A 27705-nucleotide genomic window follows, 5' to 3' on the forward strand; every position below is an offset into this window, starting at 1 on the left:
GCTAATATAGTTACTGCTACGATCTCGTACAAACTACTACATATCTCTATGAACAGGGAACTGACGTTCCTGTGAAGGACAGGCTCCTGAAGTATCTGTGTGGGACGGAAAGTGAAAGCTTCCGGGTGTGGCAGAAAACCGAAGTGTCTGTGTGACACATAAAGACGAAGTTCCTGTGAAGGACAAAAGACCGAATTCACTTGTGGGACGGAAAGCCGAAGCTTCCGTATGGGACAGAAAACCGAAGTGTCTGTGTGGAACAGAAAACCGAAGTCTCTGTGTGGGACAGTAAACAAGAATTCGGCCACAATGGATAGTCCCTTCCAAAAATTACCAACACACCATTTTGGTGGATAGCAAGCCGCCCAGCAGTAGCAAGGGCGAAAACTGGAATACCTAACTGGAATGAAGTGACTTCAATGCATGATTAGCGTAGATGGAGATGCTGTTGAGTGCATATGGATTCATTGCTATTATGATCGTAGGGGCAGACCGTAGGTGTTGTTGTATATTAGACTGGTTTTAACTAAAAGGGGAAAACATAGACGTCGGATTTTTTTACGCGGCAACTTCCTAAAATGATTAGTTCTGTTAAAAATTAAGATTACCCCATATAAATTTGTATGGGACCAAAGGCGAATTTTCACAAAATCACTTTACAGACCAGATTTATTATCCAATCGATGAAAACAGTTTACCAGTTCTTTGTAGTTGCTAAACAAGTAAACCTACAAAAAATTTTGAAAATCGGGTCAAATTTTAATTTTAGTTATATAAAGGGCCCATGGAAACTTTGCGGCCCCAGTCACACGTGTTAACATATTCCAACTGAGCTCATCAATCTTAATTTTTAACAAAACTAAAACTTTTAGGAGGGTGCGACACTTGTCACTTTACAGTATGCCTCATAACATTATTCTTGCTTATTATACCCTCCACCATAATATGGAGGGTATAATTATATTTGCCATTCCTGTCCGTCCGTCCTACCTTCTGTCTGTTTAAATCAAGATACAGCTCGTAATATTTAAGATAGAGCTTTACAATTTGGTATAGAAGTTTCTATTGTTCCTAGGATGTTTTGTTATAGAAAATGGGCTATATCGGTAAACCTATTTTGAAATTTGTGGCTTCAATATTCTACTGAAATGTCAGAAATTGTGTATTCGTTGAGGCTACAAAACTTTGGACCAGTTAGGACCACGTCTTATATAGCCCCCAAAGAACGGTACCTTCCGATTTAGGTATTTTGAAGGTTTCAGCGTAATTATCAAACCTAAATGGATGAAATGTAGTATTTAGTCTCCGATGCACAGTGGGAAAAATACCGATCTAGCGTGCAGAAAATCAAAAAATGGACTTGAAGGAAACTATGACATGCTAGTACAGTATTGAACTAGAGTGTTGACTGTACTTAACGGCATATGTAATAATTAGAAATAGTTAGTCAGAACGGATATTTTTTACAATATTAACGATGACCCTTTTTAGGTGTAAAATTGTTTTGTAACCGTATGTTATTTTAAATTAGATGTTTCGGGGTAAATACCTGTAAGGCCCATTTTTTCTAAATTCTTCAATTAAAATAGGGGTTTAGTATGGAAATTGGCCGAGTTTAGCTTTAATTTTTTTTTTTAATTTTTTTATGTATCTTGTCTAGAATAATAACTGTTCAACAAACATCCCATAAGGGACAAGGGAGACTTTTCTCATATCAATGAGTGCACCCCGATTCATATTAGCTCAATGATATGGTTCAGAATGGTTTTTTCCTGGTCAAAATTCTGTAACTTTTGAACGGATAGAGATATATTCATAATTCTTTTTTTGTTAGACATATAACACAATCAGCTTTCAGACGAATTATAAGCCGTAAAGTTCGGTCTGGTAGTTGCAGAGAAATTCAAGGTCAAAGTTAAACTTTTGAGTTTTTTAACTATTTTTCATCAAAATATGAGTGTTTTTGTGGTTTTTATATCTTCCTATGTATTAAAGATGGTCAAACACCAACAAATAAACAAAATAATTACCAAAAAACTAAAAAAAAAATCGAAAAAATTTCGAAAAAAAAAAATTTTCAAAAATTTTACAAAAAAAAATTAAATTTTTTCAAAAATTAAAAAAGTTCTCCTTAGGTTTTAATAAAACTTATATAACTCGTATAAAAACTCATATACTCAAAAAAGTTGTAATTTGTGTCAAAAAACTGTAATTCATATGGAAACAGTATAGAAAAACACACATTTTTACCCATGTAATTTCAATAAATTGAAAAAAGTGTTAAACGAACGGAACGGAACGGGTACAAAAGTATATATGGGCTGGAAGAGGACACTTACGGGCATCTTTCTGTGAAAACAGAACTTTGTTCCATGTTGTTCCACAAAAGTTCAAGTCCACTAAATTTGGAATTTCATAAAATATAGTACCCGAGGAAATATAAAATAGATCATGTTGTGAAAACGCTACGGTAATTTACTAAAACGCTTTTTAAAGGCCACAATCCTACCTACCTTAAAAAAAAAACAATGAACACAATAACTGTTATAGTTTCAGAGAAATAGCTTCGTCTTTCTCCAGAAATTTGCAAAAATTACGTATTTCCCAAAAATGGGGAAAATGCTCGTCTTTAGTGGCACGCCACGCCCACACCTTCCAATATTTGGGCCTAATTTTTTGGTTTCCTTAGTTTCAATATGTTTACTATCGAATCCCATATAGAAATTAAATATCTTTGACAAAACAAAATTATGATTTTTTGCCAGGAAAATCGATTCCTGAACCATTGTGCGGCGTGTCTAAGACACCACTTTTGTAGAGAAGTTTTACATGGCAGAAATACTCAGGAAATGTAGAAAACATTACTGAGGAGTATTTTGCCACCGTTGAAAAGTATTTTGATGTTGCCTGGCCGGGGAATCGAACCCACGACCTTATTTGTGCAAGGCGGGTGTGCATACCATTACACCACGGTGCCACAATAATATGCCAAATAATGTGTTAAATTTTTACCTGCGACTTCCTGCGACTTTTGGTTCCATATCAATTTTTAGGAAATATGCCAATTCGGGAACAAAGCTTTATTTTTAAGTTTGGTTCAAATAAAACTACGATTATGGGAAACATTTCGATAAATAAGATCAGATATCACTTGGAAATGATCACGGCATAGCAGATAAGAAATTACAAAATGAAAAAGTCCGTCCTACGGTTCCAACGATACGGGTGGAAGTAGGAAAATTAATGTAGTGATGCGTCTCCAAACAAAACTGTTAAAAATACCAGTTTTTATTACCAAAAAGTGCAGAATGGGGTGATTTTGAACTTCTATTACACCCCCACCATAAATTACATATGTATATTCAAATCAGATTTCAGCCATTATGGTTGGATGGTGTGGGTGAAATTTTTAAAATACAGAAAATCGGGCGTTGCCGTTCTATGGGGGGCTATATTAAAAAGTGGACCTGTACCGACAATTCTCTGTTGGAATATTTTATACACACAACGAAGACTACACCTTTTTCAGATGTAATTCGAATTATTTTAATTGTAATTTGGGAATTCTATTTGTAATTCGTAACATTTCATTTGTAATTCGAGGATTCCACTTGTAATTCGAATTATTCCATTTGTAATTCGAATTATTCCACTTGTAATTCGAATTATTCCATTTGTAATTCGAATTATTCCATTTGTAATTCGAATTATTCCATTTGAAATTCGGATTATTCTATTTGTAATTCGAATGATTCTATTTGAAATTCGAATTATTTCATTTGTAATTCGAATTATTCCATTTGTAATTCGAATTATTCCATTTGCAATTCGAATGATTTCATTTGTAATTTCAAATAAAATAATTCGAATTACAAATGGAATAATTCGAATTACAAATGAAATAATTCGAATTACAAATGGAATAATTCGAATATCAAATGTAATAATTCGAATTACAAATGGAATAATTCTAATTTCAAATGGAATAATTCGAATTACAAATGGAATAATTCAAATTACAAATGAAATAATTCGAATTACAAATGGAATGTTACGAATTACAAATAGAATTCTCGAATTACAAACAAGTGAGCAAAGGCTATAGTCGGGACGGGGCCGACCATGTGTTACCCTACACCACTATCCCTGTGAATAAGCTTTTCACTGGTAAACATTTCTTTTAGGGAATATAATTCGAATACCATCAAACATAATATGCCTCTTTCTGTCGGGACCCCCATAAGCAACCAAAATTTCGTGACCATCCGATCAAAATTGCGACCTGTAGCATGATTGCAAAAAATGGAAGAATTGGATGCATTGTGGTATCTCCCTTGTTTGATATATTACTGACTTTTGCAATATCTCGGTTGTTTGCTCACTTACGCCAACATACTTTGCATCAATATAAAGGATATCTTTTCTTCAACCATTGGCGGGTTTTCTTTTTGGAATGCTCCTACCAGAAGCGGAGATATTCGCATAAGAAAAAACTCTGACTTTTCTCCACATAAGCTTTTTGCTTATTCCGACTCCTGAATATTATCCGACCATCACCAAGCTTAATAGGCTTCTTCCTCTGTGGGACTCGCATCAACTCCCAAAATATTCGAGACGATCCGATCAAAATTGCGACCTGTAGCGTGATTACAAGGAAATCGGAAAATGGGATGCATTACCGACTATTGCGATATCTCTGTTGTTTGACCACCTACGACAGCCTACTGTACATCGTTGTAAAGGTGATATTTTCTACTTTCCTTGCCAGGTTTTGCTTTTGATATACATCTTAAAGAAACAGAGCTATTGGCTTTGAAATAAAACGTTGGCCTTTTCTCCAAATAAATTATTGCCCATTTCGACCCCTGAATATTATCCGACCATCATCAAAATCAATAGGCTTCTTCCTCTGTGGGACCCCCATTAACTCCCAAAATTTCGTGACGATCCGATCAAAATTGCGACCTGTAGCGCGATTTTGAAAATAATTGAAAAATGGGATGTATTACCGACTATTGCTATATCTCCGTTATTTGGCCACCTACGCCAACCCGCTTTGAATCATTGTAAAGGTGGGATATTCTTCTTTCATAGCCAGGCTTTGCTTTAGGAAGATCCCCAACCAAAGCTGTGATATTCGTCATTATAACTCAAATCGCAAAAATAAAAAGATGGGTTGTATTAGCGGCTATTGCGATTTCTTTTTTGTTTGACCGCCTACGACAACCTACTATACATCGTTGAAAAGGTGATATTTTCTACTTTCATTAGCAGGTTTTGCTTTTGATATACCCATTATAGATGCGGAGACATTCGCTTTGAAATAAAACGTTGACTTTTTCCCCAAATAAGTTTTTTGCCCATTCCGACCCCTGAATATTATCCGACCATCACCAAAATCAATAGGCTTCTTCCTCTCCGGGACCCTCATCAACACCCAAGATTTGGTGACGATCCGATCAAAATTGCGACCTGTAGCGTGATTACAAGGTCTAGATGGACAGACGGACGGACGGACACACATAGCCAGATCGACTCAGCTCGTCGAGACATTCATTTTGGTATATATAAGTATGGGTCTAGGACCATTATTTCGATGCGTTACAAACTTTTTGGCCAAAACCAACTTATAATACCCTCCCCACATAGTGGTGTAGGGTATAATGAAATGTTACGAATTACAACTAAAATGTTTCGAATTACATCTGAAAAAGGTGTAAATGCCAAATTTCACCCATTTTAGTTGGATAGCGTTGCTAAAATCATCAAAATTATTAAAATCGGGCGGTTCTGCCCTATGGGATTTAGATCAAAAAAATATATAAATAATACAAATAGGCCAATTATATCAATAAATGATTAACGAAATTTATTAGCGGCAAAAATTAAGTTGTCGCTTTGTACTACCGATAGCAACGGCGTTGTAAACATTTATTGGTACTTTTCACTCATAATTTTGCGTTTTAAATTTGCCGTTAACCAGAAAATGCGTTAGAGAATCCCAATACGGAGCTCCTTTAATGTGCATGAACATTTATAGTTAAAACATGCCTACTTCCCTAACACTCGTAAGTTTCTTTACACAACCTGCATTTTGAATATTAAGCAATGTGGAAAAAATAAAACGCATTCACAATTTACACATGTCAATGCATTTAATTTATGTGACCGTTGCATACAATAAATTCCCTTAATTGCACTTTTATCGCCCGTTTTTTTTCTCCGTTTTATTATGGACAAAATTGTGGCCCCAAATCAAATATTCAAAAGTGTACAGTCTTTATTATTGTTCAAAAAGGGCAAGCATTGTTACAGTAGTTAAATATAATTCATTTTGAAATTATGTTTGTTTTTTTTTTTTTAATATTTCCTTGAATAAGTAAATATTTAAAGTGTATCCTCTTTAAATACATACCACTACTCTTAAATATAAATTTATTATTTCTGTTAGTTTTTTGAACAAAGTACTTTGTACACATCACTTGTTCGCAAATAAATCTTTGCTATTAACTAATGAATTAATTAATCACAAATAATTAATGTTAACTTCTATCTGTTCACTCACCTGGAAGATTATTGCTTCTCGTTCCGCTTGAGTGGCTTTTTGGAAAATATTATTCATAATTTCCAAGTATTTATCACGTGGCAATGATGTCGCATCATCCTTATCGAAATAATCAATAAAATCATAAAGCAAAAAATAAGTGCCTGCAAAAAGAGAAAAACAAACCAGAAAATATTATACAAAGGAGTCAAGTTTTACTTAATTGCTATCTAAAATAAATGTATAATAATGAACCATAAACAAGTACCTATGCACGTACGTACGTACATGTGTATGTTCAACAAAAATAAATACTAGTATTTTAAGGAGCTTCTTTTAAATGGTAAAATTAACAAAATTATTTATTTAAAAAATTACTCACTTGCTTTATAGCTATCGAGTAAACGTTAAATAGCGGAAAAACACAGAAAATCTTAATTCAAATTTACACAACACATTCATGACATAAAATAAAAAAAAACACGTTTGACAGGGATTTTAATGTATGATTTTGAAGAAAACAATTCAGTAAATAACACTGTGCAACATTTTTAAGGTAATCTTGTGCAAACAATTTGAACTGAGGATTTTTTCAAAGTACAAACCCAAACGACAAAAACCCTAGTTGAGTTCCGTTGTGTCAGATCCAGCTTGGATTTTATGGCCCCATCGTAAAGCTTTTCGGGGCTATATCTCTGAAACTATTGCGAATCTTCTTCTGACCTCTAAAGCAAATTTGTAGATAAGAGAACGAATAAAATATTTGTTGAAATGGTGAAAAAATTCGACTTAAGGAATTCTTTGGAAATTCTTTTTTGAGTAATTATTTCAGATTTTCTCTTGTGCCAGACACTGAAAATAACACATGAAAATATTTTAGCTTTTAGGAGAGAGCGGCGGTGAAGGAGCTCCCTTTCTCCCTTCTTACCCATAAGCTCAAAACATTTTCATGAAAATTTTCATAGTCTGGCACAAGACTATCTGAACTTTTTTTAATTTAGTAACTGGTCACAGTTGTAAAAATTTATAACAGCTTTGAAGTGTTATCATACGGTTCGGCAATTGACCGTAAACTAGAACAATGGGTTGAATTGAAATACCATTTTCCACCATTTCAACTGCTGAAGGGGACTTAACTGTTCAAATCATTTCTAGATTGATAAGCAATGATGAAATTATACTTTATTTAACATTCACGGCTCCAATTATAAAAGTGATAAATACGAGGGCGGTTCGGAAACTTCTTAGCCTATCAATGAAAGAGAATAGTTAGTTTTTCAAAAATATTTTTATTTTTCAATATAATCTCCTGAAACTTCAATACACTTAGTCCAACGCTTTTCTAGCAATTCTATCCCATGATTAAAATAGTTTTCCTCAAGGTCTTCAAAATAGTGGTTTACAACTGTAATTGCATCTTCATTTGAGGTAAAACGCTTGCCAGCAAGGAATTTTGTTAGATTTGGGAACAAGTACAAGTCACTGGGAGCTAAATCAGGAGAATAAGGTGGGTGGTCAAGCAACTCGTACTTTAATTCGTTGATTTTAGCCATTGTTAAAACACTCTTGTGCGCTGGTGCGTTGTCTTGATGAAAAATTATTATTTTTGTTGTAAGCAGTGTTGCCGAATTTGACGATTTATCGTCATTTTGACGATTTTTTGGCCTAAAATTGAAAAATGACGATTTGACGATTTTATGGTCCAAAATGACGATTTTTCACGTAATCCCGAATTGCATGAAATAAAACATGATAACAATATTTTGACCAGAATTTCACGAAAGTCTTTAAAGAAAGAATAAGAATATTCCAAACTCGGTTTCATGAGCTATTTTAATGTTTTTTAAACAATTTCGAGACGGATTGGCTTTATTTAGGCACACATCTGGAATGGAGGTATTTTCATAGTTTTTGCTTCATCTTGGATTCACATCAGCTGAAAATTTGTATGTAGGATAGTTAATGAATGAAAATCTTCCTTGAACATTTTTCGAGATATAATACTTCCGACCCATGTCCTCTTTAATGAGAGTTTTTGTCGATTTTCGACGGTCACACTGTCAAGCAAGCGATGTTTGAGCTAATCTCTCATTCAAAACAGGAAATGTGTGCCCAGCTTTACCTTGCTGCATTACTGCAAATTAGAAAACCACGGGGAAAACTATCGTCTTCTGAAAGCTGTTTTATAGCGGTAACTAAGGGGTAACCTCTACTTGTCACTTTCAAACAAAAAAATATTGGCTTATTTTGAAGTACAGGTAGTCTAGAGTATGCCGCAAAAAATTCAAGTAGGGAACAATTTCCTGAGATTTGTATATAGCATAGATACTTTAAACGCGTTTTTCTCGAAATGGCATTTTTGAAGTCGGCGCCAACGATAGCTCGAAACCGAATTGACCGACCTTCACATGGTTTTGTGAGCTTATTTTTGTAAAAAAATTTTTGCCAGATTTTTTGAATAAAAAACACTCAATTTTTTTCGTTAAAATCGAAATTTTGACTTTGACAGTTAAATTTTCTATAAAAGAGTTTGTTTAAAATTCTGTTTCGCCTTAAGCCAAGATTAATAGGTTCTTAAAATGCTTACAAACATGTACGATAATCGACCCATTCGTTTTCGAGTCATCGTTGGCATCGCAAAACGCTTTTATAAAAAAGGGTTTCGCAGATAGCCATTTACCACAAGACTTTGCAATATTTTTCAACAACAAAAATACCAAAGGTAGTATAAGATGTGCTCTTTCTTTCTTGATGAACGAACTTTTTTAAACAAATTTGGTAGTTTCTTTGAAAACAATTCAAGAAAATGAGTTTTTTTGGTCTGCCCAACAAGGGACAACCCTTTAAGTGAGATTGGGTTATATTTATTGCTATGGGTTGTATATTTTATGCTGTCAGTCTCATTGACAAACCTATCGGCTAAAAATTCGCATTAAACGGTAACCAAACCTAGTTTTGTATCATGATGACGATTTTTTGACGATTTTCCAAATTTTGTTGACGATTTGACGATTTTTTTTGACGATTTCCGACCAAAAACTGTCGGCAACGCTGGTTGTAAGCCAGGACGTTTTTCTCGAATTTGTACATTTAATTGATCCAAAAGGTTGCAATAGTACTCTGAATTTATTGTTTTACCCTTTTGCAGATAGTCAATCAATAAAATACCTTTGAAGTCCCAAAAAACCGTTGCCATAACCTTACCAGCCGATTGAATTGTTTTTGCCTTCTTTGGGGCACTTCCTCCAGCTTAAGTCCATTGTTTGGATTGTTCTTTTGTCTCTGGAGTATAGTGGTGGATCCATGTCTCATCAACAGTTATGAAACGACTCTTAAAATCCATTTTATTTCGCTTAAAACGATCCAAACAAGCTTGAGAAATGTTCATTCTTATGCGTTTTTGATCGACTCTTAACAAATGCGGCACCCATCTTGCAGAAAGCTTTTTCATCTGTAGTTCTTCATGCAAAATTAAATGGACTCGATAATTTGAGATGCCCATGATATTAGCAATTTCACGCACTTTTATTCGTCGATCATTTAATACCATATCATGCACTTTGGCTACAATTTCTGTTGTTGTTGCTGTTTTTGGACGTCCCCTACGTGGTTCATCTTCAATGCTTGTACGACCACGTTTAAAATCAGCAACCCAATTTTTTACTGTTGCATATGAAGGAGTACTTTCACCTAACACATTCACCATATCATTATGAATTTCTTGTCCCGATAAACCTTTTTTATGTAAATATTTAATGACAGCACGCATTTCTAATTTTTCCATTGTAAAAAAATTGCGGATGCGTCTTTTTTGAACACCTGTTTCTATATGAAGGTGTTACCAGATCGAAACTAAATTTAACATGTGTTCATAACAGAGATGGAAGTTTCCAAAACACTTAACTTTTTTCTGTTTATACCGCGCTTTTTGTGCTAGGCCAAGAAGTTTCCGAACTGCCCTCGTATGCATAATCTAAGCTTTCTAAGCGATAAAAGATTATGATAAATTGCACTAGAATTTTGAAACCATCTTTGACTTCCACTATAAAGCGGGCTACATTTTTTTTTCATAATTAACATTAGGCTTTACTTTTGAAAAAAGAAACAAAAAATGCTTGGATGAGTCAACAATTATTAATGTTAAGACCTGTGCCGAATATCTTGAAAGCTTTTTAACATAAATGCTGAAACGGATGCCCGCTAACAAAAAAAATACCACGCCAGTACCATGTGCGAGATATTGTCCTAATAACGAAAACGTATGTTTTAGTTCGATTCGGTGAAAAGGGTTTCCGCACCGACTGCGCTTACTAAAGCCCCATTGATATTTTTTCTATTTAAAAATTTAAATTTGCTTTGTTTGAATAAATATTTATAGAAAATAAATACGATTCTCACAGGCAAATTCATTTAAAACAGTCTGTAACTTCCGCGAATTCGTTGCAAATGACCACATATTATCTTGTCTGTACCTATCGGACAAATATAAACATAAAATTGGCGAGTTTATAAAGAAAAACAAAAAATTGCAATGTTGTCAAAGGTGCATTAAATGCTCTGAAATATCGCGATTTGATAACAAATTGGTCCAGAATGGTTTGATATTGATTTTAAATCAGAATAAAACTATTAATAAGTTATTACGAAAAGCGTATATGTCATTATAACAAATAAAATTAAATAATGCATTACTGAACTTCAATACATTTGGTGCGGAAACTTTTTTCGGTGGTATTTATGATATTTGCAAAAATGTCAAAAAAGTTATAACCCTAATGCCCACAAATATACTTTTTTTTAAAAAACTTACAAGCAATTTCCCCCAATATTTGCTGCAATTTACTGGGCCCGCCCAATTTTAGTTCTATGAGAATCTTTTTAGAACCAGTTGTCAACACAAAAACTTCCATGGGTGTTTACGAATCGCAATCGAAAAATTACCCTTCGTAAATTTGATAAACATATTTGGAGAAATTTCTGCTAATGATTTAAACACATTTCGGGTGGGTATTATAAGTTGGTTTTGGTCAAAAATTTTGTAACACATCGAAATAATGGTCGCAGACCTATACTTATATATACCAAAACAAGTGAGCAAAGGCTATAGGCGGGACGGCGCCGACTATGTCATACTCTACCCCACTACCCTGTGCATAAGCTTTTCACTGGTAAGCATTCATTGAATGACTTAGGGCTACCTGAACTAAAATAATTAATAATCTAATAACACTGTGCGACAACAAAGAAAATGACTAGGAAAATCGAGTAGATTATGAAAGTAAAGCTAAAAATATGAGACACGTGTATCGGCGTTTTTAAAGTTTACGTCGGAAAGTAACCAAAATAGGCGGGGCAAATTCCGCCCATTTTTAAATTTTTCGAAATATTCGAGTTTAGATATCTAGGAATCCTTGCATTTCAGGTATATAGTGTCTTTAGCAACTTTTGTTAAAAAATTTAACCCTCATGCGGTTCATCAAAGCGGTCTTTTTTGTCCTTTTTTCGAAAATGTTTCAAAAACTCATTAAAAATGTGATCGTATCAAATCCGAATATTCTACAAAATTGTTCGCCATAAAATTTTACTATAGGTCTCAGAATACACCAAATATGTAAGTAACTCTTGTCTAATCGCTAGGAATCTCTAAAAATGAAAAACACGTTTTAGGGTTAAAGTCGGACTTCATCTGAGTTCATTCAAAATTGTCCCACAAAACATAATTTTAGCGATGATGTCAGAGACAAAAATATTCTTCGTCAAATTTCACCATAGGCCACCAAAGAAATGAAATGTCTATTTGTATTCTATAACATGAAAATATCAGTATCAATTTTGCTGAAAAAACATGAAAGTATTTCCCAATTTTTTTGATGTAAATTTTTTCCTTCTTTTTTCTAGTTGATACATGGAAGTAATATAAAACTTGGTTATAGGTGAAAAGTGTCAAAAGAAGGAAAAATTCTACACAAAATTTCACTATGAGTTTCAAAATAAACCATAAATCTATGTACACTATATTAGGATGAAATTATATGTTTTAATTTTGGACTGTTAATTTTACACAATTCCATACTGGATCAAAATCTAGCAAAATCCTTTACTTTTTGGGAACATTGTTAAAGAAAGAAATGTTCCAAATTATTATTATTCATTTATTATTTCATTATGAGTCTCTGAATAAACACGGTGTGCTTTAACAAATTAAAATGGAAGGTGCTTACACCTCGGAAGTTTTTGCTGATTCTGAAACTACAATGCTCGTAGATGAGAAATATCAAGAAACAAAAAAATCGCCGGAGGGATTTTAAAATAAATCGCGGTTTAAATTCACATTTTTAGGGGTTCTTAAGGTTTTCACGATTTTGCTTAGAAACCGCCGGTCCTATGTAAGTAGGCCTAAAGAAAATATTGTAGCTGTAAAAATTCTCCACAAGATTGGTATTTATGATATTTTCGTAGGTTTTATCGTTTTTGAGATAAAGAAGTTCAAATTGAGATAATGCAATAACTGTATCACCTCCTTATAAAACAATGCCATTACTGCAATTTTACAAATTAAACTTATATATCTTGAAAATGGTACAACCTAGGAAAAAATAAATCATCCAATCTTGTAGAGAATTTTCTCAGCTTCAACATTTCCTTTTGTCCCATTTTGATATGACTTCCGGGTTTCAAGCAAAATCGTGAAGATTTAAGATAAAAACCTAAAAATTTGAATTGAACCTCTATATCTCAAAAACGGTAAAACCTACGAAAATATCATAAAGGCCAATCTTGTGGAGAACAGCTACAACATTTTCTTTAGACCCATTTCGATACGACTTGCGGTTTCCAAGCAAAATCGTGAATACCTAAAAAAAACCCTAAAATTGTGAATTTTGATCGCGATTTATTTAAAAATCCCTCCGGCGATTTTTTCTGTTTTTTTTTATTTTTCTTATCTATGAACATTGCTGTTTCAGAAGCCGCAAAAACATCCCATGTGTAAGCGGTTTCCATTAAAAGTTAGTTAAGGGGCACTGTGTATAATATAGTTTTATAAGGGAACGATACAGTCAGTGCATTGTCCCAATTTGAACTTCCATATCTCAAAAACGGTAAAACCTACGAAAATATCATAAATACCAATCTTGTGGAGAATTTTCACAGCTACAATATTTTCTTTAGGCCTATTTACATAGGACCCGCGGTTTCTAAGCAAAATCGTGAAAACCTTAAGAACCCTTAAAAATGTGAACTTAAATCGCGATTTATTTTAAAGTCCCTCCGGCGACTTTTTTTGTTTCTTGATATTTCTCATCTACGAGCATTGTAGTTTCAGAATCAGCAAAAACTTCCGAGGTGTAAGCACTTTCCATTTAAATTTGTTAAGGCACACCGTGTAAAAGAAATCTGTAACCATAACATATAACATTCTTAGCAGCCCTTGTTTTTGATATATAGGTTTTAGGGCCATATTTTCCAATTTTCATACAGATTGTCGTTGTGATTGAAAAATATAAATATCTTATTGATGGGTTTTCGTTATAAATTCATACAGAATATGTTGTGCGTTCAATTTAAACAGTTTTAAAAACATTTGTGGTGAATATATATTTGAAAAATATAAAAAAACCCAGATCGGACCTGCCAAAATTGCGTATTTTTAATACTTTCAACTTAAATTCCGTAGTTAGGATAAGCCATTGGTTACTTATATTGCATGCGAAAATACATGAGAGGTCTACGGCTATGGTCCAGTAAAAATATAGGTGTCATATGGGCTCTCACATGCACAATTTGGTGTGGTCCAAAAAAACTACAATGATGGGACTCACTCCTACTTTGGTGGCATTTACGGAATAAACCTTGGAAATTGACATAAATGACTATATCCTAACTGGGTTCGTTATGGTCATTCATGATACAGCTATTTATGTCAATTGCTAGGGTTATTTCCGTAAATGCCACCAAAGTGAGAGCCCATATGACACCTATTTTTTTACTGGACCATAGCCGTAGACCTCTCATGTATTTTCGCATGCAATATAAGTAACCAATGGCTTATCCTAACTACGGAATTTAAGTTTAAAGTATTAAAAATACGCAATTTTGGCAGGTCCGATCTGGGTTTTTTTTATATTTTTCAAATATATATCCACCACAAATGTTTTTAAAACTGTTTAAATTGAACGCACAACATATTCTGTATGAATTTATAACGAAAACCCATCAATAAGATATTTATATTTTTCAATCACAACGACAATCTGTATGAAAATTGGAAAATATGGCCCTAAAACCTATATATTAAAAACAAGTGCTGCTAAGAATGTTATATGTTATGGTTACAGATTTCATTTATTCAGAGACTCATAATGAAATTTCATTTGAAACATTTCTTTCTTTAACAATATTCCCAAAAAGTAAAGGATTTTGCTAGATATTAATTTCATAATTTGCTTAAACATATAATTTCATCCTAATATATATAAATTTGTAATCTAATTTTTTTAAGGAATTAGTGTACATAGATTTATGGTTTATTTTGAAACTCATAGTGAAATTTTGTGTAGAATTTGTCCTCCTTTGACACTTTTCACGTATAACCAAGTTTTATATTACTTCCATGTATCAACTAGAAAAAAGAAGGAAAAAATTTACATCAAAAAAATTGGGAAATACTTTCATGTTTTTTCAGCAAAATTGATACTGATATTTTCATGCTATACAATGTAAATAGACATTTCATTTCTTTGGTGACCTATGGTGAAATTTGACGAAGAATATTTTTGTCTTTGACATCATCTCTCTAAAATTATGTTTTGTGGGACAATTTTGAATGAACTCAGATGAAGTCCGACTTTAACCCTAAAACGTGTTTTTCATTTTTAGAGATTCCTGGCGATTAGACAAGAGTTACAGATTTGGTGTATTCTGAGACCTATAGTAAAATTTTATGGCGAACAATTTTGTAGAATATTCGTATTTGATACGATCACATTTTTAATGATTTTTTGAAACATTTTCGAAAAAAGGACAAAAAGACCCCTTTGATGAACCGCATGAGGATTAAAATTTTTAACAAAAATATTTCCCAAACCCTCCTAAGTAAAGTTGCCAAAGACACTATATACCTGAAATGCAAGGATTCCAAGATATCTAAACTCGAATATTTCGAAAAATTTAAAAATGGGCGGAACTTGCCCCGCCTATTTTGGTTACTTTACGACGTAAACTTTAAAAACGCCGATACACGTGTCTCATATTTTTAGATCTACTTTCATAATCTAAACGGTTTTCCCATCATTTTGAAAAAAAAAAAATAATTTTGTTGCACAGTGTAATCTATATATATAAAAGAGTAGTGAGGAGTGTGACTGACTGACTGATTCATCAGCACCCAGACGAAACCGCTGAAGCTAGAAAGTTGAAATTTTGGGTGTAGGTTGCTGTTGGTGTGTAGGGTGAGATAAGGCTGGGTTTTTGAAAATTCGACCTAGAAGTTTATGAAAAGTACTAAAAGGTACTAAGTATGGTACCCTTTGTATTAGGCAAACGGTAAGAGCTAGAATTTTGAAATTTGGAATGAGGGTAACTGATGGAAAGCTAGAAAGATGTACCAAAGTGTTTTTGGAAATTCGAACTATAAGTGTACGAAAAGTACAAAAGGGTACTAAATTTAGTACAATTTGGATTTGTGTGAACGGATAGAGCTGGAATCCTGAAATATGAAATTTGGGTCAATAGTGGAGAGTAACAAAGAAAGGTTTTTGGAAATTCGAACTATAAGTGCACAAATAGTACTAAATGGTACTAAATTTAGTACAATTTGGATTTGTGTGAACGGATAGAGCTGGAATCCTGAAATATGAAATTTGGGTCAATTGTGGAGAGTAACAAAGAAAGGTTTTTGGAAATTCGAACTAAAAGTGCACAAATAGTACTAAATGGTACTAAATTTAGTACAATTTGAATTTGGGTGAACGGATAGAGCTAGAATACAAGCATTTGGGATGAGGGTCACTGATGAAGAGTAACAATGAAAGGTTTTTGGAAATTCGAACTGTAAGGGTACGAAAAGTACTAAATGGTACTAAATTTAGTACAATATTGATTTGGGTGAACGGATTGAGCTGGAATACAGACATTTGGAATGAGGGTTACTGATGAAGAGTAACAATGAAAGGTTTTTGGAAATTCGAACTATAAGGGTACGAAAAGTACTAAATGGTACTAAATTTAGTACAATTTGGATTTGGGTGAACGGATAGAGCTGGAATCCTGAAATTAGAAATTAGGGTCACTGGTGGAGAGGAACAAAGAAAGGTTTTTAGAAATTCGAACTATAAGTGCACGAAAAGTACTAAATGGTACTAAATTTAGTACAATTTGGATTTGGGTGAATGGATAGAGCTGGAATCCTGAAATTTGGAATGGGGGTCACTGATGAAGAGTAAGAAAGATGTACCAAAGGTCGAAAAGTCCTAAATGGTAGTGAGTTTAGTATGATTTGGATTTGAAGAGCTGGAATCCTGAAATTTGGAATTACGATTACTGTTGGAATATAGAATTGAGATATGGAGGTAGCTTTGGAAAATCGTACTAATGTGCACGAAGCAGTACTAAATGGTACGGAATTCACTACAATTTGTTTTTGCGTAAACAGATTACTGTTGGAGTGTAGGATGTAATTTTGGAAAGGTGCTAAGTAGAACTACATTGGCTATAAATTGGGTTTATGTGAACGGATAGAGCTGAGATATAAAGTACATTTTGGAAATTCGTGTACGAAAAGTACTAAATGGTAAAAAATTTGGTACCCTTATGGTATTTGCTATATGGTATAGAATTTTGTACAATTTGTGATTTTGTAAAGGGTAGAACTGGAATTTTGAAATTCGGTATTAGATTAGCAATAGGTGTTTAGAGTGGAGGTAGGGAGGAGGTTTTGAAAATTCGTACTTATTTATACAAAAAGTACTAAATAGTACTATAATGGGTTTCAGGGGATCAGATAAAGCTGGAAAAGTGAATTGGGGTTAGGATATATGTTGAATATAAGGAAGTAATTTTTGAAACGTTTACCTATGTGTACGAAAAGTTTGGTAACATGTTGGTACCAAAACAATTTTGGTATTGTGTAAACAGTTAAGGTACTAAATTTGGTGTTGGGAGTAGAAACAAAGCTGGGATTATATTTTTTGGAAATACACTATTTGTACAAAAATTACGAAACGGAAAAATATTTGTTATGAAGATCACTCTAACATTTGAGACAAAGTTCTGAGTTTGAAAAATTGTACTGAATATTGTTCCATTGATTTGATGTTAACGCCAAGGCGTTTCTAAATAATGTACTGAAATTAAGTAGTCAAACGTAAAGTATCTTTTCAAAAATGTTTTTTGTTCTGACCGCTTTGGTATGTTAATTTGAAAATGTGGTCCAATGTGACAGTTTTGTTAACTAGAAGTTATTTACCCCCTAATAATAAAAAAGCCTAAACTGAAATGCAGCCAAAAAATGTTCCGTTATATACGGTTGACATACCCGTGCACATTAAGTACAATTTTTTGTAAAAAAGTTTTTCTAACCTTTCATGCCACAAATTCCGAATTTCGGTTGGACAATGTGCAGAAGATCTTCAAAATACTCTAAATCTTCAAAATATCTCTTGTAATAAACGTGGAATGAAGTGGACATTTTTTAAATTACACTTTTATATCTTCTGAGTATTCAAGGTCCAAATTTAAAGAAAATTGGACAATATAGATTTGTTCTTCTTTTAAAATACACCGCTAAAGCTAGAACCTTGCACTGTAAATGTGCGTGATTGTTGTTGTGAAGGCGTGAGATAAAATTTAGTGTTTGGAAATTCGTACCAGGAGTCAAATCTGAAATTTGCAATATGATACGTAGTTTTTGATATTCGAAATAAAAAATATGGTAGTTGTGTAGGGATGCGATACGGCAGATTTTTTTTTTGTAATCGAAAAAAATATTCGTAATAAAAATAGGTCTTAGTACAACAGAATCTCCAGTATTCACCATTCCCGTATTAAATATTGTTTATATATATTTCGTTCCCTTTCCGCATACGAAGTAGCGGGCATTTGCTAGTAAATAATAAACTTATATTTGACTACTGTCGACAATGTACTTGGCACTGATTGAAAGCTTCGCAAAAGAGAAGCAGAGGTATATGCCATTAAAAAAAATACTTCTAAATATTAAATTGGGATAGCTTATTGCACTTTGCAATAACTCTGATAATTTACCATCAATGCCAACACAGATATCCGCAGTGGAAATACAATTCAAGTATTTGACTACTTTGGTAACACAATTGCGATCAATTTAAATCTCAGGGGCCTAATTACGGTATTCGATTCGATTGAGCATTTGCTCGTGCAAAATGTTGTCGACACAAAAATAAAACGGTTGTTTCAAGAGTAACTGGTAATCGAAGTATGAAAACCTATGTGTCCTTCAAGGAACATTATGAAGGTAGATGGAAAAAAATGTGTTTACTTTGAAGCAAAAACTAAAATACAAAATTATGAATGAAAAAATGTAAATTTTTGTGGAATTTGTTAAACAATAACTTAAATATAGGGATACGCAGTGAAATGCAATAATCGGTTTTTCGATTATACGGTTTTCGTGAAAAACTTAAAACTCGATTTTCGGTTAGTCGATTATTTGAGAGTGTACTAAAAGTCGAGTTTCGATTATTCGTTAACCGCGGAAAACCGATCATAATCGAATATAATCGACCATTTTCGTTGATGCAATCTGCGACTCCGACTTTCGAAAGTCGATTAAGAATAATCGATTATGCGGTTTTCGCACAGTCAATAGTCGACTACGATTTTTAGAGATTTTACGGCTAATAACCGATTAATTGATTAACCGAAATCGGTTTTACGTATCCCTAATTAAATAATAATTTCGGAATGAAGTTGTGCTAAGAAAATAAAAAAATTATTAATATTTGCAAAATCTGTTTGAGAGTGTTGCAACAGATTGGTAATACATTTACCTTAATAATGCTCTCTTAAAATAAATGAGAGAGAATTTGGTGGCTGTTTTCATTAGAGAGAGTCTTTCCTTTGGTACACAACGGCAAATGACGTGTTTGAAATGTATTTTATTATAAGTTGTACTCTTATAAAATAAAGGCTATTAATAGCTTTGTTCCTTCACTTTTTTAATGGTAAGGGTGGTAAAAGAGAACAGTGTCAAAATTGCTCTCTCATGAACATTTTTACCAGAAAAGTAAAGGAACGGAAAAATGGTAGATCTGGCACCAATGTCAAAAAGAAACATAAAAAAAATCAATTTTCGTCTTTTATTTCACAGTTTTTAATTTAGTTTTGTCAGCGTTCGACTTTTTCTTCACTTTTTCGTCCAGCTTCGTCGTTAATCGTCAAACAAAAGTCGAAAAATCAGTTCTGTTATTTTTCACCTGCAGAAATTTTGCTGGTAGCCCGTGGTAGAAGAGAAAGCCATTTTCGCTCTCTCGCCACTCTCTTAAAAATTGCTTCCAGTTTTGCCACTTTTTAAATGGTAACCTCAGGTAAGTAAAGGAACACAGCTAATATTAAATCGTTTTTATACCCTACACCACACTGTGCTAAGGGCATTATGTCTTTGTGCATCTGTATGTAACATACAAAAGGAAACGAGATAGACCTATAGTTCCTTCATGCATGTCCGTCCGTCCGTTCGCAACGTACAGGTCGCATTTATTTTTCGATTCAGCTGAAAATTGGTGAATATCATTTTTTAGCCATAGGAAGAATGATATTACTTTTGGTGAAAATCGGTTCAGATTTGGATATAGCTCCCATATATATTTTCGGTCGATTTTACGTATTTGCTGCACCAAATACGCTATATACGTCCGATTTCGATGAAATTTGGAATGTGTGACTGGATTCGGTCTAGAAATAAATGTGTGAAATTATATCGAAAGCGGTCTAGATTTAGATATAGCTCCCATATATGTTTTCGGCCGACTTCACGTTCTTGCTGCAAAAAACACGGTATATGTGTCCGATTTGAATTATATATTATATGTATAGTGGCCAGGGTATCAAGTTTTTACAAGGTTTATGTCAAAATGTATGTGTTCTTAACCACTCTGTGTGGTCCGTTAAGGATTTCGAAATTGTTTCAAATGTAACATTCATATTTGGCCACCCTAACAATGCACAATTGTTAAAACAACGAATTTTTCACGCCACCATAACACTTTCGGTCGAATAGCATTGACCTTGACACGTTTATCCTATTCATGTTCTCTTGCCCTAAGGATCCTATAGTGCAGTGTAAAACAACAATAAAGACCATAAACATTCGCAGTGGAGAAGGATGGATGTTTGGTTTGAAGTGTCATCACTGCAGTAACGATGGATGATGACAAAACATCAAGCATTTGTCAGGTATTGTGTTGTGACAAACACAAACCAATGAATGTAAGTATTCATTTCAGTATTCCATATTGTCATTCTTGGCAACAATGTTGTCGTGCGGTACTAAAAGTTTACAATTTCTGTTAGCGACGTGTTATGCTTTATATTCCTACTTGACAACCAAAATCATTTACGTTCCTTTTTATAGGGGGAATATTTGGAAGAGAGTGACAGAAATTTAAATGTGCTAATGCTAATTTACGGTTCTGAAGCCTTGGTTCTTGCGCAAGCAGATAATTTAGTACTTGGTGCGTTTGAGAGAAAATTCTTCGAAAGATCCAAAAACAAGATATATTAAAGTATAAAAAAAAGAGGAGTGGAAATATAATATTAGTTGGGTTTATAGGACAAATATTATGTAGAGGACCACCTAAGTAAGCAAGATCTACTTAGGCATTTGTCTTATAGTCCGAGTATGGGTTCCCACTCTGCTCTATTTCTTGTATTAATTTCGCAAATGATGTTCAACATGATTCAGAAATCATGTTGAATTTCAATCGTAAAATTGTTTACTCCATCGGATCCCTAATCTTCCTGTCGTGTACCGTCATGTGGAGCGTATTTATACGACTGTTTATTGAATTCATTATCACTCATTCTCATGTCATGGCCTAGCCAAAGCAATCGTTATAACTCGATACGTTTCAATGCAGATTGGTCCGTAAATTTTTCAAAGAATTTTTCTCTCAAACATACCAAGTACTGGTTTATCTGCTTGCACAAGTACCCAGGATTGGCGCAGGTAGTATCAGTTTTTGTAAATTGTTATTTTTGTTTGGCGAGATGTTGCTATTTTTGGAGGCTTATTTAATTTAAAGTAGCAACTCTTGGCATTTTTCTCTTCGAAAATTGAGCGGACATGTTCCTCTGCTGGGCAAATGCTTTGCCCGGTGTCATCGATTCTTGCCCTGTAGGAGTTTAGACGGTATGATATGATCAGGAGTGTCGTGCTGTCACCGAAGAGAAAAATGCGGCAAATAGGGCTACTTTACAATCCGTAGCAACGCGTAGCGCACGAGAGAGATATAGGGAGATAAGGAGAGAGCAGAAACGTCTTTTCCGCAGGAAAAATAGAGAGATGGAAAAGCGGGAGTGTGAAAAAAATCGAGATATACAGGAGCCAGTATGAAGTCCGAAAATTCTACCTAAGAGTCAAGCATCAAACTGATGGCTTTGGTACAGGCACTTCCTCCTGTAGAGACCAGCAGGGTAATTTGGTAACTGATACAGATAGTGTACTCAGGATATGGAAAGAACAGCTTTCAAAACTGTTAGTATCCAATAGCAGCGAAGACACGAAGATACCACAGTCCCAATCCCAGAAGACGGTATTGAATGTACACCGCCCAGTCAAGATGAGGTAAAGACAGCAATAAATCGGCTGAAGAATAATAAGGCAGCAGGAGCCGATGGCTTACCAGCCGAGCTGTTCAAAACCGGAACGAAACGCTGATAAGGTGTATTCATCAGCTAGTTAGCACCATCTGGCAGGAAGAACAAGTACCCGACGATTGGAACCTGAGTATCCTGTGCCCCGTCTACAAGAAGGGAGATAAGACTGTATGCTCTAACTATAGGGGCATAAGTCTACTCCCTATTGCCTACAAGATCGTGTCAGGGATATTGTGCGAACGACTAAAGCCTATGGTCAACGAGATAATTGGACCATACCAATGCGACTTTAGACCTGGCAAGTCCACCATTGACCAGATATTTACCCTGCGGCAAATCCTGGAGAAGACCCAAGAGATGCAGATCGACACCTACCACCTTTTTGTCGATTATAAAGCAGCCTTCGACAGCCCGCTGCGCTCAGAGGTATTCCAAGCCATGTCTGAATTTGTTGTCCCCGCAAAGCTCATCCGGCTTTGTAAAATGACTTTGACACGAGGTACTCAGTTAAAATAGGAAAGAACCTCTCCGAAGAGTTTGGTACCAAAAGAGGTTTCAGACAAGGAGACAGCCTTTCGTGTAATCTCTTCAACATCCTGCTGGAAAAGGTTATACGAGAGGCAAACGTCAAAAGAAATTGCACAATCTACACCAATAGTCACATGTTACTTGCTTATGCTAATGATATAGACATCATGGGCCGATCAGTAAAAGAAGTAACTGATACCTTTATGAAGATCGAAGGAGAATCTGCTAAAGTGGGTCTGGCGGTAAACGGTGAGAAGACCAAGTTTATGGTGTCGACGAGCAATGCGTCCATTGAGCTCGGACCAACTGTGGAAGTTGCTTCCTATAATATTGAGGTAGTAAAAGACTTCGTCTACCTCGGCACCTCCGTAAACACAACAAACGACATCAGTTGTGAAATAAAAAGAAGAATTGTATTGGCCAACAGATGCTACTTTAGCTTAAGTAAGCACTTCAAAAACAAAGCCACAACTCGTCAAACAAAAATAACGCTTTACAAAACACTGATACTACCCGTGCTGATGTATGGTTCCGAAGCATGGGTACTTGGGCAGACATGGCAGTGCGGGGTGTTTGAGAGAAAAATTCTTCGAAAGATCTACGGACCAATCTGCATTGACGGTGAATATCGACGTCGCATGAACCACGAGCTGTATCTGCTATACAACGACATCAATATAGTTAAACGTATCGAGATGCAGCGATTGCTTTGGCTAGGCCATATCATAAGAATGAGCGATGATGAACTCGCTAAAAAGGCGTATAAATACGGACCGCTTGGCGGTGCACGCAGAAGTGGCAGGCCAAGGAATATATGGCGCAAACAAGTGGATGATGAGATGAAAAGGCGCGGTATTCCAGAGTACGAAGCAACAAATAGAGAGAAATGGAGATCATTTCTTAGTTCGGCCTATGGAACAAATGTTCTGTAATGGGCCAGCTAAGTAAGTAAGTAAGTAGGAGTTTAGACGGCTGCACCATCCCGAGCATAGTTGAGCCAGAACTACTCTTTGTCATGGCAGCTCCTCAGCTGCTATAAATGGGGGATATTCTTTGAATGCTACTTAATATTGCTTGATAGGATTGTTGATCTGGGGTTTCTCTCTTTCAACGTTGGATCCCTCTTTAAAGATCATGAAGGTTCCTCCTGAAATGACTGGGTGTGGGAGTGGGGGTCCTATCCACCATATGGTGATTAGTGTGGATCTCACGGTAACACCCTAGCAAGTACTGCAACGAGAGCATGCACCCTAGCAAGTACTGCAACGAGAGCATGCCATTGTGCTGCTGTAGATGATGTGCTGAAGACATGAGGGGTAGTTTTCAGCGCAGCATTCTAACAGGTCCGAATATTGTTCTATCGCGTTGCACTTATTTTCACGGACCACACTGTTGCATAGCTTTCAACATTCCGAATTATCGTGTTATATGTGGTCGACAAGGTTCCTTTACCCGCACCCCAAGTCCTGCTGGTTGCGGATTTGAGGACCTTGTAACTACATCTCAGCTTATGACCGTGACATGCGCTGGTGACGCGAATGTTACCTTTAGGATCTTGAGACAATTATTGGTTGGAATTCTGTTACCATTGATCATGACATTCAACTCAGTCTTCACCTCTGCACTCCATGTTGTGAACAGAGTGGCCGTAGATTTAGAGGCGGAGTTCAGCCTTTCACAAGTGGCTTCAGGGAAGGAACGTTACAATCTGGAATATAAGTAAGGTAGAGGTTAAAAAGTTCCGGAGATATCACACCACCTTGGGGTACTCCCTGTTTCACTCTACGGGGCTTGGACTCCATGATCCTGAATTCCACTTACTACTTTCGCCCACACACATAATTGATTATCCAACGTATCAAACTTTTTGTCATCCAATTATGACAACCCCTTTTCATTTTGTTAATTCAATTCATGTTGTTAAGTCACATAAGATATCACGACGTCTTCTTATTCTGCTGCTCTCGTCGGCACGTTTACTTATACAGATTGTAAATATACACCAATGTGTAATGAGTTGTGGTGTTTGCTCGCATTGTCTTTGTTGGTGTTATTGCTGACATCGTTATGCCATTGTGCCGTTGACGTTGTAAAGTTAAATATTACGATTAATATTACCGTGTTTACATGGTTGACCTGACAAACACACAGAAATACATATCGCTCATTTACTCATAGAGTGACACATCTCAAAAAATCAAGTTTCGAGAAAAACGCGTTTTAAGTTGGTGATTGAAATTTGACTTCCAAACTTAAAACGATTATTAGACACAAAATAAAATAACTAGTTGGAACATATTTTGGAAACAGCAGGCTAGATATCAGTGCTCAATTTCTGTGCAAGATCAAGCATTATTTGAAGTGTTGTAGTGCTTCATATACTCAAAACAAGTGAGCCAAGGCTATAGTCGGGTAGGGGCCGACTATGTGATACCCTACACCACTTCCCCTGTGCATAAGCTTTTGACTGGTAAAATTCAAAATATTAAAATTGGGATAGCTTAGCGCCTTTGCTCTGAATGTCTTCATTAATACAGGCCAATTTTATTTAAACGCGTTTAAGTGCATCGTCAGAATAACTCAAATAAAAAATGGAAAAGTGGGATGTATGCCAACCATCAACCATCACATTCCGACCCCTGAATAATATCCGACCATTACCAAAATCAATAGGCTTCTTCCTCTGCAGGACTCCCATTAACCCCCAAAATTTCGTGACGATCCAATCAAAATTAAGACGTGTAGCGTAATTACAAAAAATTAAAAAATAGGACGTATTACCGACTATTGCTATATCTCCGTTATTTGGCCACATACGCCAACCTACTTTGCATAATTGTAAAGATGGGATTTTCTACTTTCATCGTCAGACTTTGTTTCTGGAAGGTCCCCAACCAAAGCTGTCATATTCGTCATTATTATTAAAATCGCAAAAATGAAAAGTTGTGTTCTATGAGCGGCTATTGCGATATCTTCGTTGTTTGACCACCTACAACAACCTGCTTTACATCGTTGCAAAGGCGATATTTTCTACTTTCATTAGCAGATTTTGCTTTTGGCATATCCCCTATAGAAGCTGAAACATTCGGTTTGGAAAAAAAATTGTATTTTTCTCCAAAAAAGTTTTTTGCCCATACCGACCTCTAAATATTATCCGACCATCGCCAAAATAAATAGGCTTTTTCCCCTGCGGGACCCCCATCAACACACAAAATTTGGTGACAATCCGATTAAAATTACGACCTGTAGCGTGATTTCTTTAAAAGTGGAAAAATGGGATGTATTACCGACTATTGTGATATCTCCGTTATTTGGCCACCTACGCTAACCTACTTTGCATCATTGTAAAGACAGGATTTTCTACTTCCATAGCCAAGTTTTGTTTTTGGAAAGTATCCAACAAAAGCTGTGTTAGTCGTCATTAGAATTAAAATCGAATAAATGAAAAGTTGGGTTCTATAAGCGACTATTGCGATATCTTCGTTGTTTGACCACCTACGACAATCTACCATACATCTCTGTAAAGGTGATATTTTCTGCTTTCATTAGCAAGCTTTGCCTTTAATATACCCCTTATAGATACTGAGATATTCGCTTTGAAATAAAACGTTGACTTTTTCCGCAAATAAGTTTTTTGCCCATTCCGACACCTGAATATTATCCGACCATCACCAAAATCAATAGGCTTCTTCCCCTCCGGGACCCTCATCAACGTTCAAGATTTGGCGACGATCCGATCAAAATTGCGACCTGTAGCGTGATTACAAGGTTTAGATGGACAGACGGACAGACGGACGGACGGACGGACTGACGGACGGACACACATAGCCAGATCGACTCAGCTCGTCGAGACATTCATTTTGGTATATATAAGTATGGGTCTACGACCATTATTTCGATGCGTTACAAACTTTTTGGGCAAAACCAACTTATAATACCCTCCCCACATAGTGGTGTAGGGTATAAAAACGTTTTTGTTGAATTATACCAAACCCGTATGAGCATGAAAATTTCACACAAGGTAAAGAATAAGTCGTCTAAAATATAGAAATTGCTAACTCAGAAAACACATTTTTAGTTATGCTACTCTTTGAGTAAATGAGCAATATATATGTAGCTTTAGAAAATGTTACCATCTGCTGTCATCCTTTCTGGTGTAATTCTTGTTGCTCTTGATTTACTGTTGTGGTTAGGTTCATATGTAAATACATACATATTATGTACATATGTATGTACAGATTGCTGTAGATGCTTAAGAACATGAATGTCATTTAAATGAACCGAATCAAATTTCGGTTGGATAAAGATTATAAATTTTCAACAACATCAGATTTTAATAATCCAAATTTGAAGAAGCAATTAAAACGTACACAACGGGTGATTTTAATCTATTATAAAATATACCGAGCATTGTCCATCAAAACAATTCAAGGGCCGGGTTTTCGATTCGAAAACGAATGTGAAAGAAAAACTGTCGAACTTCTTAAAGTTTTCAAATTTGTTCTATATTTTGAAAAGCAAACACAGTGCTCTTGAATCAACTTTAAATGGAAGGGGCTTTCACCTGGGAAGTTTTTGCGGATTCTGAAACTACAATGTTCAAAGATGAGAAAAATCAAAAAAACCAAAAAATTACCGGAGCGCTTTTTAAATAAATCGCGATTTATCCTATCGGAAAGGGGCGAAAGAAAATGTTGTAGCTATGAAAATTCTCTACAAGATTGACTTTTATCGTATTTTCGTAGGTTTTACCGATTTTGAGATATAGAAGTTCAAATTGG

The 27705-nt window shown here is 35.0% G+C and overlaps 1 protein-coding gene across 4 annotated transcripts in view; it reads right to left on the reverse strand.

Annotated features, from left to right (window-relative positions):
* The window catches only part of Ace (Acetylcholine esterase), a 540867-nt gene that overhangs the window by 166159 nt on the left and 347003 nt on the right, over positions 1 to 27705 (reverse strand). For all 4 annotated transcript variants that reach the window (XM_073960049.1, XM_073960046.1, XM_073960047.1 and 1 more), the window contains one exon: positions 6566 to 6708. In XM_073960049.1, the coding sequence (XP_073816150.1) occupies positions 6566 to 6708 (143 nt within the window). The remainder of the gene's footprint in view (positions 1 to 6565; positions 6709 to 27705) is intronic.

The sequence above is a fragment of the Musca autumnalis genome, unplaced genomic scaffold (genome assembly GCF_047663935.1).
Source record: "Musca autumnalis isolate F117 unplaced genomic scaffold, ASM4766393v1 scaffold_1, whole genome shotgun sequence".
NCBI classification, from domain to species: domain Eukaryota; kingdom Metazoa; phylum Arthropoda; class Insecta; order Diptera; family Muscidae; genus Musca; species Musca autumnalis.